Source organism: Cheilinus undulatus, linkage group 14, assembly GCF_018320785.1.
Source record: "Cheilinus undulatus linkage group 14, ASM1832078v1, whole genome shotgun sequence".
Classification (NCBI taxonomy): Eukaryota; Metazoa; Chordata; class Actinopteri; order Labriformes; family Labridae; genus Cheilinus; species Cheilinus undulatus.
The window spans coordinates 43,830,429-43,849,539 of record NC_054878.1 but is presented as its reverse complement, the minus strand read 5'-3'; the positions used below and the strand labels follow the sequence as shown (position 1 = coordinate 43,849,539).

At 40.7% G+C, this 19,111-nt stretch overlaps 1 protein-coding gene across 1 annotated transcript in view; it reads left to right on the top strand.

Moving 5' to 3' along the window:
* LOC121521178 (collagen alpha-1(XII) chain-like) overlaps nt 1-19,111 on the top strand; it is a 39,089-nt gene that overhangs the window by 19,253 nt on the left and 725 nt on the right. Inside the window, exons 4-10 of the mRNA XM_041804934.1 lie at nt 3,650-3,799; nt 11,965-12,084; nt 12,628-12,792; nt 13,321-13,467; nt 17,721-17,870; nt 18,095-18,214; nt 18,758-18,922. Coding sequence (XP_041660868.1) covers nt 3,650-3,799; nt 11,965-12,084; nt 12,628-12,792; nt 13,321-13,467; nt 17,721-17,870; nt 18,095-18,214; nt 18,758-18,922 — 1,017 coding nt within the window. The remainder of the gene's footprint in view (nt 1-3,649; nt 3,800-11,964; nt 12,085-12,627; nt 12,793-13,320; nt 13,468-17,720; nt 17,871-18,094; nt 18,215-18,757; nt 18,923-19,111) is intronic.

Genomic DNA, 19,111 nt, shown 5'->3' with positions numbered 1-19,111 from the left:
CCTGTGTAACAAGCAGCCTCAACACAGACAGCAGAACCACACAGAGCATTAATCACCTAAACTGTCAGTACAAGTCTGACATTTATCTAAATGTTGGTAATAAACTCACCTGTTGCTTCTAACCTTGTTTTTGATCACTTACAAGCAGCAACATTGTTTGTTGAGCAAAACACTAATGCTAGAAAACAGAGTAACTGTGACTGTTGAGTGGTCTTGAGAGTGACTCTGTGACTGTTGAGTGGTCTTGAGAGTGACTCTGTGACTGTTGAGTGGTCTTCAGAGTGACTCTGTGACTGTTGAGTGGTCATCAAGTGACTCTGTGACTGTTGAGCGGTCTTCAGATTGACTCTGTGACTGTTGAGCGGTCTTCAGTGTAGGCTTGGGTGGTATCCACTTTTTAACACCGTCATACCATCCCCAAATTTTACCAGGGTATACGGTATTACCACTACCGGGGTAGGTTGTAACACATGCTGGGGTGAGTTGTAACAATTAGACAAAAAAAGCAAAAACAGAGGCCACATCAGGGCCAGTTCTGGGCATAGGTGATATAGGCATTCGCCTAGGGCATCATGCTAAGGGAGATGCTATTATGAGCCCAGAACATTTTAAATAGTTCCATCAATGTAACAGATCATCAACTCCTGCACTCCTGTAACCTCTGCGCCTTGTTCGTGAAATCATCCAGCCCAAATAAACTGGTTTACAGCCTGGTTCAGAAAACCAAATGTGTCTCATTAGCTAGTGTCTTCATGTGCTCCCACTGTACAGGGGGTGAATTTTTTTGTACCACGATCGTTTGGACTATATTTAGGATAAACCTCACTTTACGCTGATTGGCGCATCTCATTTGATTGACAGATGGTTCGACAGCCAGAGGCTATGTTTCTGTCAACCAGAATGCTAGCTAGCTAGCTGAGAGGACGTTGCGCTTAGTGGGCGGGCCGTTAGGTTGATCCAAAGTTCGGTTGAGGCCACGATTTCAATATGGAAGCCCCCGCTGATTGGCTTCAATAGCTGTTTGAGTCTGCCTACTATAAGCAGATGGCTGACGTCACACGGGGTTTGTCCAATTCTTTCTACAGTCTAGTGTCCAGCCTCATCCCGCTGCTCTCTGTCTCTCTCTCCACATACGCCCCTGGCCCACACACACTGGAAGTCCAGCAAGACATTGAGAGAAAACAAGTTTGCTTTGTCCTCGTTCACGCTGTGCTCAATGGGCAGGGCGTTGAGATAGAGCCCTGCGTTGGACAGCCAACACCCTACATGCCCATTCCTCCTGATTTAGTAATTTAGTGCAGTGATTTGCAGTATCTGCTTCGTGTTAGTGTCCTCAGCCTGGGTGTTCTGTAACATTATTTAAATCAAGAATGTGTTCTTAGTTGTATGTAAGGGGATGGTTGTAACACTTTTTAAAGATGTGCTACAACCCACCCCATCCCTCTCAGCCATTGTTTAGCTAGCTGTATTAGCATAGTGGTTTGACATTAGCAGGGGAAAAATGCATCACATTTTGCCTGAGAAACTACAATTTTTTCTAATATAAGTCACATGGTTTTATCTGCAATAGTATACCTACTAAACAAAATATAGTCTTGGTCAAAAAATTTACTTTCTTACCTGAAAATTTTTTTTTTCTCTATAGAATCTGCATGCACCTGTTTCCAGCCTTGACAATCACCATGTGTGATCGGGGAGGAAGTGGATAAATACTGAAATGATCATATGACTCCTGTCTTATCCCTGATCGGTGGAATTGGTGGTGTTACAACTCTCCCCATGTTACAACCATACCCGGTCTCCCCTACTGTCTTCATGACAGTGACTATAGCAATAACATGACTATTTATTAATACCCCGGCGTATGACATCACTCATTTCTAGCTGGAAGTGACTTTAAGTTGAAGCCTTTGCTTTCACACCTTGCAGGCAAGAAGAGATAAGGCAGAATGAACTCATCCTTGGTCTCCTTTTTCCTCTCTCTCTCTCCCTCGCTCTCTTTCTCTCCGTGTCTCTGTGCGTAATACCTTAAATATATGACATCTTTACCCTATTGTACGAGGAAAAATTAAAATAAATATCCTCAACTGTTATAATACAGCATCTATGAGTGTGAAGTAATGTCCCGTGTGCTTCTAAACAGATAAAGATCTGCCTTAATTATTTATATCCGCGTTGTCCAGCACGGGAAAACTGTTGTCATGAGTTTAAAAACTCCGGTAAAGCTCTGAGCGCCTTCATCATTTGCCAAATTGAAATGAAATCATTAGCAGGATTTCATATATCATGTTAAAGCATCTTCACACACTGGCAGTGGTGCTGCTGGTGGAGAGAGACACATGTTTTCAAGGCATTTGTTTAAAAACCTGCACTCATCACATGGTCCCGTCTTAATGACGGTAATTTGAGGCAATACCGTGGCTATTTTTTAATACCCCGGTATATGGTATTACCTTATTACTACCCATTCCTAATTCAGAATGACTCTGTAACTGTTGAGTGGTCATCAGTGTGACTCTGTGACTGTTGGGTGGTCATCAGAGTGACTTTTTGCCTGTCAAGTAGTTACCAGAGTGACTCTGTGACTGTCAGGTGGTCATCAGAATGACTTTGTGACTGTTGGGTGGTCATCAGAATGACTTTTTGCCTGTCAAATAGTTAACAGAGTGACTCTGTAACCGTTGAGTGGTCATCAGAGTGACTCTGTGACTGTTGAGTGGTCTTGAGAGTGCCTCTTTGACTGTTAAGTGGTCACCAGAGTGACTCTGTGACTGTTGAGTGGTCTTCAGAGTGACTATGGGGGAGGACACCCAGGCTTTGAAACTCACAACCACTTTTTCTATATTTCAAAGCACTGGACCCATATAGTCTGACATGGAACTGTTGTAAATGATCATAAATTTAAGTAGTGTCAGGCCCTAAGGCTCATTCATGCTTATTTTTCAAGCTTTTGTTTCCTCTCTGACATTGTTACTATATCATATACAGGCGCACAAGAGTGATGTGTCACTGAATCCTCCTTGTCATCACCATTGTAGAGTGTTTGTGCAATTTCTCTTCACGTATGAACACAGAAATTGTTTTTTTTTTTTTTTTTAACTTCCTACAGCCTTGAATCTATCATATACTAGCTCATAACGTCCTGCAGGAAAATTAAGAGCCATTTACTTCTTCTTGGAAATGACTACATCTATTTTTTTCTGTTTTTTTTTTTTTTTTTTTTTTATCAGAAACTTCATCCTGTTAACACTCCTGTCTCATCATCAGCTGTGCAGATGATGGCTTGATTTGAGCTGCAGCGGCTCAGTTCAGATTCCAGAGAGATGCTCTCCTTATCTCTGATGTTGTGATAAAGAGCCAGCACAGAGTGTTGTGAGAGTTTCTATGAGCTAAAAAAATAAGATAAGACACTCACATCAGTAAATGGGTGCTGGATTGTAAAGAAAAGCTGAGAGAAAACTAAGTGGTCTGGAAGGAAGCTCATGTTTTTCAAGCATTTATTTGCAAGAAGTGATGTTTGTAACCAACGTTTTCTTCCTCAGACTGGTGAATGTTTCTGAGTCGCCATCTTAATAATCATGGGCTAAGCTCGAGTCGGCAGTCAGTGGTGCACCAGCTGTGTTTCTCACTCTTCATCATTTCTCTGCAGGAACTCGGTGTAAAATGACAGCTAAAGCCGACATCGTGCTGCTGGTGGACGTGTCCAGCAGTATCTCCCCTGACGACTTCAGAACCATCCTCCGCTTCATCACTGACATAGTTGGAATGTTTGACATCGGCCCTGACAGAGTTCAGATCGGTAAAACTTTCACCTTAGTCAGACCAAACTGGTCTCAACATTCCTGTTTTAGAGGGAGATGAGATCACATGATCTTCACCTTCTTCATCCATAGTTTTGACTGTTTTGTAACTGGTTTTGAAAACTGTGCTATGGCTGAAACAGGTTTTCTCTATGTTGGTGCATCAGTGTCACTTTTTATTTCCTGTGGTTTTTACCCCTCACTGTGTCTTTTCTGCAGGTCTGACTCAGTACAGTGATGAGCCAAGGACCCAATGGGCCCTGAACACCCACAGAACCAAGGAATCCCTGAAGAATGATGTTTATGAGCTGCAGAAATTTGGAGGCGGCACCCAGACAGGTATGAAGAGCACTGTGGGATCACGTGATCAATCTAGTGTTGTCAGGATACCAGATTTCTAAATCCTGATCTGACTCTAGTTAAATCAATATCAGTACATGTTTAAATACCACAGAAAAAAACATAGAAGTCAGATCTTTCAGACAAACTCCTGTGCACAGTCTACAGTACACAAATTTGTGTTTATGGGATTTTCGGTATAACTGGGAAGTCCCACCACCAGATACTTGCTGTCAAGCTCCTCTATCATGTCTGGGTCCAGCGGGGCGCCCTGGTTGCCCGCGTTCAAGGAGGTGTGTATTTGTATCTGTAATTTTTAGACCCTCTCTACTTTCACATCCAAAGAATTTAAAAATCAGCACAGAGAAGTGGAGGACAGAGAGAAGAAGCTAACTGAAACTAACTTTTCTGTTGTGTCTGCTCTTTCCTCTTCTTTGTTGGTTGTTTACAGCAGTTGTGTTGTATTTGTGCAAAAATAATAATCAAAAGAACAGAAAAGAGTTGACCGTCTAAGTAAACCTCTGACCTCCTCTCTTACAGGACGAGCTCTGACACACATCCTGGAGAATGACTTCAAACCTGAGGTTGGGATGCGAGAGGACTCACAAAAAATTGTCATCCTCTTTACGGATGGAGAGTCCCAGGACAACGTTATCATGCCGTCACAACACCTGAGGGATAATGGCATCGAGCTGTACGCCATCGGTGAGATGTTTTAATGAGTGTTTGTTATCATAGTTAAGAGAATTCAGTGATACAACAAGGTTTGAAAATGACAGAACAGATTAGAAGCATACTTCCTTAAATCCATCACAGATAGAAAACTACCGTCCTATGTCAAAACTTCCATTTCTTTCGAAAATACAGAGAAATTGGTATCTTATCAACTTTTTAAGTACGTGAAAGGGCATAACATTTTTGATAAATTTCAGTCTGGTTTTTGTAAAAAACATAGCACTGTGACAGCTTTGCTTCGAGTAAGCAATGATATTTTAATGCAGGCAGACAACAGCCAATATTCAATTTTAATCCTTCTAGATTTAACAGCACCATTTGACACCATCGATCATGCTATCCTGATGGACAGGTTGAACAAATGGGTTGGTATCTCTGGCACAGCCTTATGCTGGTTTTAATCTTATTTAAGTAATAGATATTTCAATGTCTGTATAGATAATCATGTTTCTTCCTCAGCTCCTCTGTTATGTGGAGTTCCCCAGGGTTCAGTCCTTGGAGCAATCCTATTTTCCCTCTATATGTTGCTGTTGGGCAGTCTTTTTAGCCAGTTTGAGGATGTGTCTTATCATTGCTATGCTGATGATACTCAGATTTATTTTTCTGTTAATCCACATTCCCTTTATCACCTCTCTTCTCTCCGTAACTGCTTGGCCTCTGTGAAAAACTGGATGTCCCTAAATTTCCTCCATCTCAACCCCAGAAAATCAGAAATACTTGTAAATGGACCTGATTGCTTCACTGCATCAGTTAAACAGTCTATTGGCCTGGATCATTCTAACATTAGACCCACAGCTAAAAACCTTGGAATCATCTTTAACCAACACCTATCATTTGAACACCATATTACGAAACTTGTACAGACTTGTTTTTTACATTTACATAACATTGCAAAAATCAGACAACTGCTCTCACCTTCAGACTTGGAACTTCTCATACACACTTTCATTTTCTCCCACCTGGATTATTGTAAATCTCTAAACTCATGCCTGACACAGTCTTCCCTACATCGCCTACAATCAGTTCAAAATACTGCACCCAGACTACTATCCAGATCCAGCTACCGGTCCTACATCACACCCATTCTTGCATCTCTCCATTGGCTTCCAGTAAAATTCAGAATCAACTACAAAATCCTTTTACATATAAAGTACTGCAAGACCTTGCTCCTGTTACATTTCTGACCTCATTATTCCATATATCCCCCTCGCCTGCTCAGATCATCTAATCTTGGCCTTCTGTACATCCCTTCTTCTAATTTCAAAACTAAAGGTGATCGAGCCTTCTCGGTGCTAGCCTCCACCCTGTGGAATAAACTCCCAAAATCTGTCAGATCAGTCGAGTCTCTGGAATGTATCAAGAAACATTGAAAAACTCAGTTGTTTAGACAGGTTTTCTTGTGATCATGTAACATGAAGCTCCTCCAAATTGTAGTGTTATTATTATGTCTTGTTTGATCATGTAAAATATGATGTGATTTAATTTTCTCCTTTTGTGGATTATCACTTTTAATGTATTTATTTTTCTTTTTGTGAAGCACTTTGTAACTGGGTGTTTTAAAAGTGCTATATAAATAAAGTTTTACTTTACTTACTTACTTACTTAAGGTACCAAACACAGTAACTTGAAAATTTAATCAATCAGTAAAAATTTATTTAGCATTTTTCAAACAAAACAATGTAGCACAAACTGCTTTACAAACAGAAAAATAAATGAAAGGAAACATGACCCTTACCAAACCATTAAGTTGTTTGGAGTGAAGTTCCTGGAACTAAAAGTTCCTGGGACTTTTGGTCAAAACCTGTCTCAGGTGGCCGGTGGAGGTGGCAGCACGAACACAAGAGAAATCTTCACAAAGGCTTGTGTTGTGTATGTTCTATTGTAAATAGATCTTTGGTTGATAATGAGATATTGGGAAGGCTTTACTTTACTCAGTTTGTTCATTTGTATGTTAGAATTTGGTCATCAAAATTCTTCTGGTAGTCTTTAGGTAGATAGCATAATGTTTGTTTCTCAACTTACTGACCACAGTTTTCTCTCAGGTGTGGGTGGTGCTAATCGGACTGAGTTGAAGTCCATCGCCTCTGACCCACATGACACTCACATGTACCTCGTCAGTGACTTTATTCGTCTGCTGGACATCACCACCACTCTCACTGACAACGTGTGTGACAGCATCAAGGGTCCAGGTAAGGAGGGAGACTCAACATGTCCCACTTATGAAAATCTACAACAAACTTGTAGACTTCAGTGATGCAGGAGTGTTTTTCCTGACAGTGGCTCTTTGACTCCTAAGGGTTAAAACTCTTCAATGATAGGATTATTCTGATTTTGCTCTCTTGATTTATATTTCAGAACCATTTCTGACTCAAATAGAGCTCAGCCCCTGATGTTTTTTGTATCCAATAAGCAGAAGACTTCAGGGTTTGATAGCCGTTTACTATCAGTCCAATAAACATTCACAATTTGCGGACAGAAGCACAGTTAACCTCATAACACATTCAGAAGAAAACAGTCACCTATTTAAAGGAGCCTTTACCCATGTTGTAAGAACAAAATCTTCAACAATAGGTTGAGTATAATTTAAACAGACTTGTGTTTGCAAAGAAAAGTGTCCTTATAAATAAAATGTAAAAAATGAAAAAAAAAGTTCTTCAATATCTCTTAAAAAGAAAAAAATAGCACAAGTGCTGGCCAGCCAAAAGAAAACAGTTTCATAGAGCTCTATGTTTGCAATGCGTGTAGTGTGTGCATAGGAGTATCTTCCCAATACTCAGAAGGTCCATTAGAGGGCGGTGCAGCAGCAGCTCTCCTTGGTGACCTCAGGAAGACGGCAACTGGTCCATCTCAGCAATAATCCACAACTAGCCGGTAACTATCAGGGAAATATTCAAGGAACAGGTGATGTAAGGCGAGCAGGAACAGAGAGTTGACTAGCAGCACACATGCTCACTCTACTGCTGCAACTAAACCCATCTGAGCCTACCAAACTCAGTATTAAACATCACTATAGAGAGAATATTACACTCCTTAATGAGCACAGCTCTCTGTATAATACAAAAAAATACATTCAACTCAATGAAACCATGATTTGAGTTAAACCATAATAATACATTCACTTTTATGGGTCTTAGCTTGTATATGTTGATCCAAGGCAACTAGTTAAACTGCCTAGCATAGACAATAATTAGCGATTAGCTTAAAATGCTAATAGCATGCTAATAACGTTCTTCAAAACAATGAAAATATTTCCAAGATACATAATATATGAGACAAGGACTATTTCTGTTTTTTTTTTTAATTCTTAAAAACTTAGATTACATTTGGTTTTATTTTGCATGAAAGTTAAATATGAAAATCCGTAAGTGGTATAGAAGAAACCCCTAAATTAGATTTGTGTTTAACATCCTTTTCAACTAGTTCATTTAGTTCTGATACAGGTGTTGCTTTAAGTTACTGCTGCTTTGAGACAGGACACTGAGGAGCATTTTACTAATTGCTGCAGTGAGCAGACTTGGGGAAAAGAGGCTTAATAAGCTGTGGAGTCACTTGGTTTTCATACCTATTTTGTTTGTGGAGGACTCAATAATCACACCGTGTAGCTCCGAAAGTTGTGCTTACTCAACTGTCGCACACTTTTCACTTTACGACCCTTGCCCTACATCTCTGCTGTGAGTCTTAAAGGCACAGTAACCTGACACTGCAGTGCATAACATTACAGAGTCAAACAGGGCACAACAAGAACACAAAACTGAACATTTTTCAGACATAACAATACCGTGTCCGTCTCCATGTCTGAACTTAAGTATGCATCCAGTAGAATTTTTGTGACACTTTTGGAATAAACGTTTTTGTGGTTTTTAAACCTTCAATAGCCTTGCAGTGGATGATTACATCCGATACAGAGGGACACACGCTCACTCTACTGCTGCAACTAAACCCATCTGAGCCTACACTTCCTGAACTTCAGAGTAACTGTAACTGTGAATTTTTAAGATGGTGTTCCTCAGTGTGCACATTCCTACTTTTTCTGAATCCATTGCTCATGATATAAAATGGACTTGGTAAATGGATTTGAGCTTATACAGTTCTTTCTAGTCATCTGACTACTCAGTGCACTTTATAATATACTTGCCAATATTGTGTTTGGATTATGGGGGGGAGAGAGGGGACAGGGATGGGGTGGGGTAGAGTCATGTATTCTTTCTTATTCTGTTTGTGTGTAAAGCACTTTGTGCTCCATTGTTTTGTATGAAAAGTGCTATACAAATAAAGATTGATTGAGACTGACTGCTGACTGGTCTTCAGAGTGACTCTGTGACTGTTGAGTGGTCTTCAGAGTGACTCTGTGACTGCTGAGTGGTGTTCTGAGTGACTCTGTGACTGTTGAGTCATCTTCAGATTGACTCTGTGACTGTTGAGTAGTCTTCAGAGTGACTGTGACTGTTGAGTGGTCTTCAGAGTGACTCTGTGACTGTTGAATCATCTTCAGATTGACTCTGTGACTGTTAAGTGGTCTTCAGAGTGACTCTGTGACTGTTGAGCGGTCTTCAGAGTGACTCTGTGACTGTTGAGTGGTCTTCAGAGTGACTCTGTGACTGTTGAGTGGTCTTCAGAGTGACTCTGTGACTGTTGAGTGGTCTTCACAGTTACTCTGTGACTGTTGAGCGGTCTTCAGAGTGACTCTGTGACTGTTGAGTGGTCTTCACAGTTACTCTGTGACTGTTGAGCGGTCTTCAGAGTGACTCTGTGACTGTTGAGTGGTCTTCAGAGTGACTCTGTGACTGTTGAGTGGTCTTCAGAGTGACTCTGTGACTGTTGAGTGGTCTTCAGTGTGACTCTGTGACTGTTGTTTGGTCTTCTGAGTGACTCTGTGACTGTTGATTGTTTGGTCTTCTGAGTAACTCTGTGACTGTTGAGTGGCCTTCTGAGTAACTTAGGTGGAGGACACCCAGAGTTTTAAACTCACAGCCACTTTTTCTTTGTTTAAAATCACTGACCCCAAATATCTTTTAACTTACTGATTTTGTAAATGGACTTCAATGTAAATGGACACTGTTCTTTTGATTAGTCTTGATTCCCCTGTGAGGAATAATTGACATTGATGAATGTGGAGGGGTTCTGAAAGTGTATCTGCTTTCAACTGAGACAACTGTGAGCCGACACTGAGGGTGTTTTTCCACCCAGGGCCCTGAAAATGCTAAACTGGACAAATTTGTTTTTTAATGAGAGGAGCCCTTTCAGTTCTGAAAAGTCTGGCTGTTGACACAGAACCCAACAGCCAGCTCAGACTACACAAATTCTGCCAGATTTTGGCCCGACTGAAACATCTTAGCTTATCATCAAACCTTGGTCCTGATGATGCACGTTGGGAATGACAGTGATCTTTTCATGTGACATATTCAAAGTGGTGTCCAAGACGCCCCATGACCATAAGTCTACAAGACTAACATTTCAGAATTCTTCTGCATTGTCATCCAGTTTGACATCCTGACCCAATGTCACAGACATGAATCCTGACACCTACCAACAGGAGAGCATTTGCTCTTATCTTTCTGTCATCATTGACCAGAGTGACATTATGCAAGCCCCCAATTTTCATTCTTGGGGATTTATATGTACATGCAATGATTCTTGACATTTGACACCTTCATACCTCAAGTTCTGTTTGGAGGAGAGCTGGTCCTTTTGTCCTCCTCTTGGTACATCCATATTTATTGTTCATAACCCATAAGTGATTCTTGTTGGTTGTGTTCTGTTTCCAGCAAAAGGCCGTTACAATCACATAGATCACTTATGTTGTAGCTATGATTGACACCCTTTCACTGCCCTCTGTCCTGGGACAGTGGTGATGTCAGCGTACGATGAGCGGTTAGGATTGCAGTGTGGTCAGGCTGTTGACAAAGATGGGACAAAATTTAATTACATAGTCTGACATGGAACATTCATAAATGATAAAAAACAACAAATAGTCTGAGCCGGCTTTAAGGTTCATTCATGTTCATTTACCAGGTTTAGTGTCCTCTCTGACATTGTTATTATATCATATACAGGTACACAAGAGTGATGCATCACTAAATCCTCCTTGTCATCATCATTGTTGGGTGGTTGTGTTATATCTCTTCATGTATGAGAACAGAAATGCTTTTCTAGCTCCTACAGCCTTGAATTTATCATGTACTAGCTCAAAATATGCCACACATCCTGCAAAAACAAAAGCCTTTTATTCATTTCCCTTGACCACATTTATCTTCGTCTTGGAAATGATTACATCTTTTTTTCCCTAGTTTTTACCTCAGAAACTTCATCCTGTTAACACTCCTGTCTCATCCATCAGCTGTACATTTCAGATGATGGCTTGATTTGAGCTGCAGCGGCGCGGTTCAGACTCCAGAGAGATGCTCTCCTCATCTCTGATGTTGTGATAAAGAGTCAACACAGAGGGTTGCGAAAGTTTCTACAAGCTAAAAAAAAACAAAAAAAAAGACATGCAGATCAGTAAATGGGTGCTGGATTGTAAAGAAAAGCTGAGAGAAAACTAAGTGGTCTAGAAGGAAGCTCATGTTTTTCAAGCATTTATTTGCAAGAAGTGATGTTTGTAACCAACATGCTCTTCCTCAGACTGGTGAATGTTTCTGAGTCGCCATCTTAACAAGCATGGGTAAGCTTGAGTCGCCAGTCTGTGGTGTACCAGCGGTTTCTCCCTCTTCATCATCTCTCTACAGGAACTCGGTGTAAGATGACCACTAAAGCTGACATCGTGCTGCTGGTGGACGATTCCGGGAGTATCTCCCCTGAAAACTTCAGAACCATCCTCCGCTTCATCACTGACATGGTTGGAATGTTTGACATCGGCCCTAACAGAGTTCAGATCGGTAAATTTTCACCTTAGTCAGACCAAACTGGTCTCAACATTCCTGTTTTAGCCGTAGAACAGATGAGATCACATGATCTTCACCTTCTTCATCCATAGTTTTGACTGTTTTGTAACTGGTTTTGAAAACTGTGCTATGGCTGCAACAGGTTTTCTCTATGTTGTTGTGACTTTTAGTTCCTGTGGTTTTTACCCCTCACTGTGTCTTTTCTGCAGGTCTGACTCAGTACAGTGATGTGCCAAGGACCCAGTGGCACCTGAACGTCCACAGAACCAAGAAATCCCTGCTGAAAGGAGTTAATGACCTGCAGCACATAGGAGGCGGCACCGAGACGGGTAAGAAGAGCACTGTAGAATCACGTGATCAATCTAGTGTTTTCAGGATACCAGATTTTTGAATTGTGATCTTTTTCTAGTAAAAATCATTATCAGTACATGTTTAAATACCACAGAAACAAATGCAGAAGTCAAATCTTTCAGACAAACTCCTGTGCACAGTCTACAGTACACAAATTTGTATTTATGGGATTTTTGGTGTAACTGGGAAGTCCCACCACCAGATCCTTGCTGTCAAGCTTCCCTATCATGTCTGGGTCCAGCGGGGCGCCCTGGTTGCCCACGTTCAGGGAGGTGTGTATTTGTATCTGTAATTTTTAGACCCTCTCTACTTTCACATCCAGAGACTTTTAGAAAATCAGCACAGAGAAGTGGAGAACACAGAGAAGAAGCTAACTGAGACTAACTTTGCTGTTGTGTCTGCCTCTTCCTCTTCTTTGTTGGTTGTTCATAGCAGTTGTGTTGTATTTGTATAAAAATAATAATTAAAAGAACAGAAAAGAGTTGACTGTCTGAGTAAACCTCTGACCTCCTCTCTTACAGGACGAGCTCTGACACACATCCTGGAGAATGACTTCAAACCTGAGGTTGGGATGCGAGAGGACTCACGAAAAATTGTCATCCTCTTTACGGATGGAGAGTCCACGGACTTCGTTATCATGCCGTCACAACACCTGAGGGATAATGGCATCGAGCTGTATGCCATCGGTGAGATTTTTTTAATGAGTGTTTGTCATCACAGTTAAGAGAATTCAGTGATACAACAAGGTTTGAAAATTGAAAAACACGTCAGAAGCATACTTAAGGTAGCAAACACAGTAACTTGAAAATCAATCAATAAAACTTTATTTATCATTTTTCAAACTAAACAATGTAGAACAAAGTGTTTTACAATAAGACAAATACATAAAAGGAAACATGACCCTTACCAAACCATTAAATTGTTTGGAGTGAAGTTCCTGGAACTAAAAGTTCCTGCGACTTTTGGTCAAAAAGTGTCTCAGGTGGCCGGTGGAGGTGGCAGCACGAACACAAGAGAAATCTTCACAAAGGCTTGTGTTGTGTATGTTCTATTGTAAATAGATCTTTGGTTAATAATGAGATATTGGGAAGGCTTTACTTTAAACAGTTTGTTCATTTGTATGTTAGAATTTGGTCGTCAAAATTCTTCTGGTAGTCTTTAGGTAGATAGCATAATGTTTGTTTCTCAACTTACTGACCACAGTTTTCTCTCAGGTGTGGATGGTGCTGGTGCGAAAGAGTTGAAGTCCATCGCCTCTGACCCACATGACACTCACATGTACCTCGTAAAAAACTTTGATGATCTGCTGGACATCACCACCACTCTCACTGACAACGTGTGTGACAGCATCAAGGGTCCAGGTAAGGCGGGAGACTCAACATGACCCACTTATGAAAATCTACAACAAGCTTGTAGACTTCAGTGATGCAGGAGTGTTTTTCCTGACAGTGGTTCTTTGACTCGTAAGAGTTAAAACTCTTCAATGTTAGGGTTATTCTGATTTTGCTCTCTGGATTTATATTTCAGAACCATTTCTGACTGAAATGGAGCTCAGCCCCTGATGTTTTTGTATCCAATGAGCAGAAAACTTCAGGATTTGATAGCCGTTTACTATCAGTCCAATAAATATTCACAATTTGCGGACAGAAGCACAGTTAACCTCATAACACATTCAGAAAAAAATATGTCTCCTATTTAAAGGAGCCTTTACCCATGTTGTAAGAACAAAATCTTCAACAATACCTTTGAGTACAATTTAAACAGACTTGTGTTTGCAAAGAAAAGTGTCCTTAAAAATAAAATGTAAAAAAAAAAAAAAAAAAGTTCTTCAATATCTCTTCAAGAGAAAAAAAATAGCACAAGTGCTGGCCAGCCAAAAGAAAACAGTTTCATGGAGCTCTATGTAATTTTTAAGATAGTATTTCCTCAGTGCGCACATTCCTACTTTTTCTGAATCCATTGCTCATGATATAAAATGAACTTGGTAAAAGGGTCTGAGCTTGTACTGCTCTTTCTAGTCGTCTGACTACTCAGTGCACTTTATGATATACTTGCCAATATTGTGTTTGGATTACGGGCAGGGCTTGACATTAACACCCGCCAACTAGCCAAATGCGGGTGGATTTCGGCCATGGTGGGTAGCAGTGGGACTCTAACTAGCCACGATGGCGGGTTGAATTTATCAGCGTCATAACTTATGCTTCACTCTGAAATTGCTTGTCTGTTAGCTGTTATGATTTAGGCTTGTTACAGAGAGGCTGTTCGGCACATGAAAGCTAAAATTTCCCTTCAAAATAACTGAAAAGTGGCTGGTCTCTTCATCCATTCGTGCGTATTTTATGCAGCGCCAAGGGCTTTGATGCTGTATGACACACACAAACACGACACTCACAGACACATACGGACACACACTCGCACTGACGTGTTGGTTAGGCTGAAGGCTTCTATCTGTTTAGGGAAAATGTTTCAGAATTTGCAGGATAAACTCAGACCTGAACTTTCTCTTTCTGCTTTATGGCTTCTCTCTGTCCATGTGCTTCAGCGCCTTGTATGTGTGTTTGCTCTCCAGCTGTGTGTTTCTGTCGCTTGTGCGAGCCAGGGCGGACGGTGTGTCTAAATATTGTTTAATTAATACTCCATCTATATTCTTTGTTTGTTGAGGGCGATCTAAATAATAAAAACCTCCACAAAGTTGCGCATAATTTAAATGTCGTTGAAACTTTTAAACGTTTGTATATTCAGGGTTAATTATAGATTTGCCATAAATCGCTAATTAACGGTTATAAAAGACGAGAGAAACTCCAAAACTTTAAATCAGTTCACTGAGGCAGAGAGAAACAGAGGCAGAAGGATAAAAGACCTGTAACTGATCACTTAGGAGTCAAACAGAATTCAACTAAACAGTGATTCTCTTTCTTCCTATATTATACATCAGTTGTTTAATGTTCTCCAAATGTGAGCTTCACGTACCAAATGTAAGTCATCTATTATTTGAATAGATATTTTAATTAGTATTAGACACACGTATGAAAACATTTCCTCTATACAGTATAGAGCAGAGGACAGGAGAAGTTGGACAACTAAATATTCTCTGGTGAAGATTTGTCAGAGTGAAAATTAGAGATGTTCTTGTAATCTGCTGTAGTTTTTTTCTGATAAACAGCCGATTAACAGTATTTTAATTTTAGCATAAACTTGGTACCCATTAAGAAAATAAAAATGTAGGAGTTTTGACTTTTAGATGACTGTCTCTAACAGTCTGACCCATATCTCAGTAGTGTGCTGTTTCATGTGTACAGGGAGAAGTGCTTTATTAAAAGGAGAGCTGATATTGATCATATTGGTGAGGGAAAGTAGAGCACGTGTGTCATATCATACACTTTGAACCAAATTTGGCATATAGCTTAGAGTTACCAAACACCAAAATTGTGGCTAGTGGAAATACTGAGTGGCTAGTAAGTTTGCACAACCACTAGCCACCGTGGCTGGTGAGCCAAAAAAGTTAATGTCAAGCCCTGGTTACGGGGTGGGAATGAGGGGACGGGGATGGGGTGGGGTAGAGTCATGAATTCTTTTTTTCTTGTTCTGTTTGTGTGTAAAGCACTTTGCGCTCCCTTGTTTTGTATGAAAAGTGCTATACAAATAAAGATTGATTGATTGAGACTGTTGAATGGTCTTCTGAGTAAAGGCCTTTGCACACTCAGTTCGTTTATTTCGTCTGAATTTTTCGGACGTTAAAAAAAAATCGAGCTCATGTTGTCATCATCATGTTTGCACACTGACGCCGACAGTTTTCGTCCATCACATTTTTTTTCAAAACGGGTTCGATTTTGTGATATTTCGCATTAGTTCAAGTCATTTAAATGGGTGACTGATGATTGAAAACAGTGCCCGCTGTGTCCTCCTTGCTTGCTCAACCCTCCCTGACCCCTCCTATCTCTTCTTCTCTCTGGCACTGAAGCCTCACTTTAAACACCAAAGTTTGCGCATTTATTATGTGGATATTAACCATGGAAATATAACAGATAGATGGCTGATTGATGGTTCAGTTCAGCACCTGTTGCTTTATTCTCTCTCGCTCGCTCATCCCTGCCCAACCCCTCCCTATCTCTCCCTTTCTCTCCCTCTCTTGCACTGAAACCTCACTTGAAACACCGTAGTTTGCCGGTGTATTATGTGGCTATCAGCCATGGAAATATGACAGAAAAAGGCATAAGTTGTAACCTACACGCAGGTCATAACAGAGACTGAATTATGACGTTGCTCTCCGTTTGTCCAACGTGGATAAGCTTTATTGCTCACTGGCAACTGTGGTTACTTGTTTTTGAAAAGTTACTAGCCACTGAGTATTTCCAATGTCCGCAACTGTGTTGATGGAAAACTATGTGTGACATTCCAAATTTCCTTCTTTAATGGATACTAAGTTTATACTAAAATTAAAACACTGACTTTTCATTAACTCTATTAAAAAAAAATCAGAAATGCCACTGGTTTCATCTAATTCTCACTCAGACAAATATCCACTGGTGAAGGCTGAGGTCGTAACACTGATAAATTCCACTGGCCAAAGTGGCTAGTTGAAGTCAATCTGGTACCTGCCACATCTGAAATCCACCCACATTTGGCTAGTTGGCCGGTGCAAATGTCAAAACCTGACTATGAGGCATGAGCAGATGCTGTATGAAGCTCTCTGTCAGGATGGATCCAGTGGGATTTTAAAGGAGCGACAGAGACACAGGCATGCAGTACGAAACAATTTGCCACATTCTCCGAATTTTCCGGCGAAGGCAAATAAAACGCATCAGGCCCAGTTTGCAAGGTCTGAGTGCGTGACGTTTTTCGGATGACGGATCCAAAAATAACAGACCCGGTGTATAAAGACCTCAACTCTGTGACTGTTGAGTGGTGTACTGAGTGGCTCCATCATTGGGTGGTTGTGCAATTTCTCCTCATGTATGAACACAGAAATACTTTTCTTGCTCAGTCTCGTTATATCAAAGGTATCTGCAGAGAAAAATGTATTTCCCACGGACAAATTTAGCTCCTACAGCCTTGAATTTCTCATGTACTAGTTCATATAGCACCACACGTCCTGCAGGAAAAACAAGAGCCTTTTCTGTCATTTCCCTTGGCCACATTTATCTGCTTCTTGGAAATGATTACATCTGTTTTTGTTTATTTTTTACTCAGAAACTTCATCCTGTTAACACTCCTGTCTCATCCATCAGCTGTGCATTTCAGATGATGGCTTGATTTGAGCTGCAGCAGCTCGGTTCAGACTCCAGAGAGATGCTCTCCTTATCCCTGATGTTATGATTAAGAGTCAACACAGAGGGTTGCGAGAGTTTCTACAAGCTAAAAAAAACAAAAAAAAGACATGCAGATCAGTAAATGGGTGCTGGATTGTAAAGAAAAGCTGAGAGAAAACTAAGTGGTCTGGAAGGAAGCTCATGTTTTTCAAGCATTTATTTGCAAGAAGTGATGTTTGTAACCAACATGTTCTTCCTCAGACTGGTGAATGTTTCTGAGTCGCCATCTTAACAAGCATGGGTAAGCTTGAGTCGGCAGTCTGTGGTGTACCAGCGGTTTCTCCCTCTTCATCATCTCTCTACAGGAACTCAGTGTAAGACGACTGCTAAAGCTGACATCGTGCTGCTGGTGGACGATTCCGGGAGTATCTCCCCTGAAAACTTCAGAACCATCCTCCACTTCATCACTGACATAGTTGGAATGTTTGACATCGGCCCTAACAGAGTTCAGATCGGTAAATTTTCACCTTAGTCAGACCAAACTGGTCTCAACATTCCTGTTTTAGCCATAGAACAGATGAGATCACATGATCTTCCCCTTCTTCATCCATAGTTTTGACTGTTTTGTAACTGGTTTTGAAAACTGTGCTATGGCTGCAACAGGTTTTCTCTATGTTGGTGCATCAGTGCCACTTTTTAGTTCCTGTGTTTTTTACCCCTCACTGTGTCTTTTCTGCAGGTCTGACTCAGTACAGTGATGTGCCAAAGACCCAGTGGCACCTGAACGTCCACAGAACCAAGAAATCCCTGCTGAAAGGAGTTAATGACCTGCAGCACATAGGAGGCGGCACCGAGACGGGTAAGAACAGCACTGTAGAATCATGTGATCAATCTAGTGTTTTCAGGATACCAGATTTTTGAATTCTGATCTGTTTCTAGTAAAAATCATTATCAGTACATGTTTAAATACCACAGAAACAAATGCAGAAGTCAAATCTTTCAGACAAACTCCTGTGCACAGTCTACAGTACACAAATTTGTATTTATGGGATTTTTGGTGTAACTGGGAAGTCCCACCACCAGATCCTTGCTGTCAAGCTTCCCTATCATGTCTGGGTCCAGCGGGGCGCCCTGGTTGCCCACGTTCAGGGAGGTGTGTATTTGTATCTGTAATTCTTAGACCCTCTCTACTTTCACATCCAGAGACTTTTAGAAAATCAGCACAGAGAAGTGGAGAACAGAGAGAGGAAGCTAACTGAGACTAACTTTTCTGTTGTGTCTGCTTCTTCCTCTTCTTTGTTGGTTGTTCATAGCAGTTGTGTTGTATTTGTATAAAAATAATAATTAAAAGAACAGAAAAGAGTTGACTGTCTGAGTAAACCTCTGACCTCCTCTCTTACAGGACGAGCTCTGACACACATCCTGGAGAATGACTTCCAACCCAACGTTGGGATGCGAGAGGACTCACAAAAAATTGTCATCCTCTTTACGGATGGAGAGTCCACGGACTTCGTTATCATGCCGTCACAACACCTGAGAGATAATGGCATCGAGCTGTACGCCATCGGTGAGATTTTTTTAATGAGTGTTTGTCATCACAGTTAAGAGAATTCAGAGATACAACAAGGTTTGAAAATTGAAAAACACGTCAGAAGCATACTTAAGGTAGCAAACACAGTAACTTGAAAATCAATCAATAAAACTTTATTTATCATTTTTCAAACTAAACAATGTAGAACAAAGTGTTTTACAATGA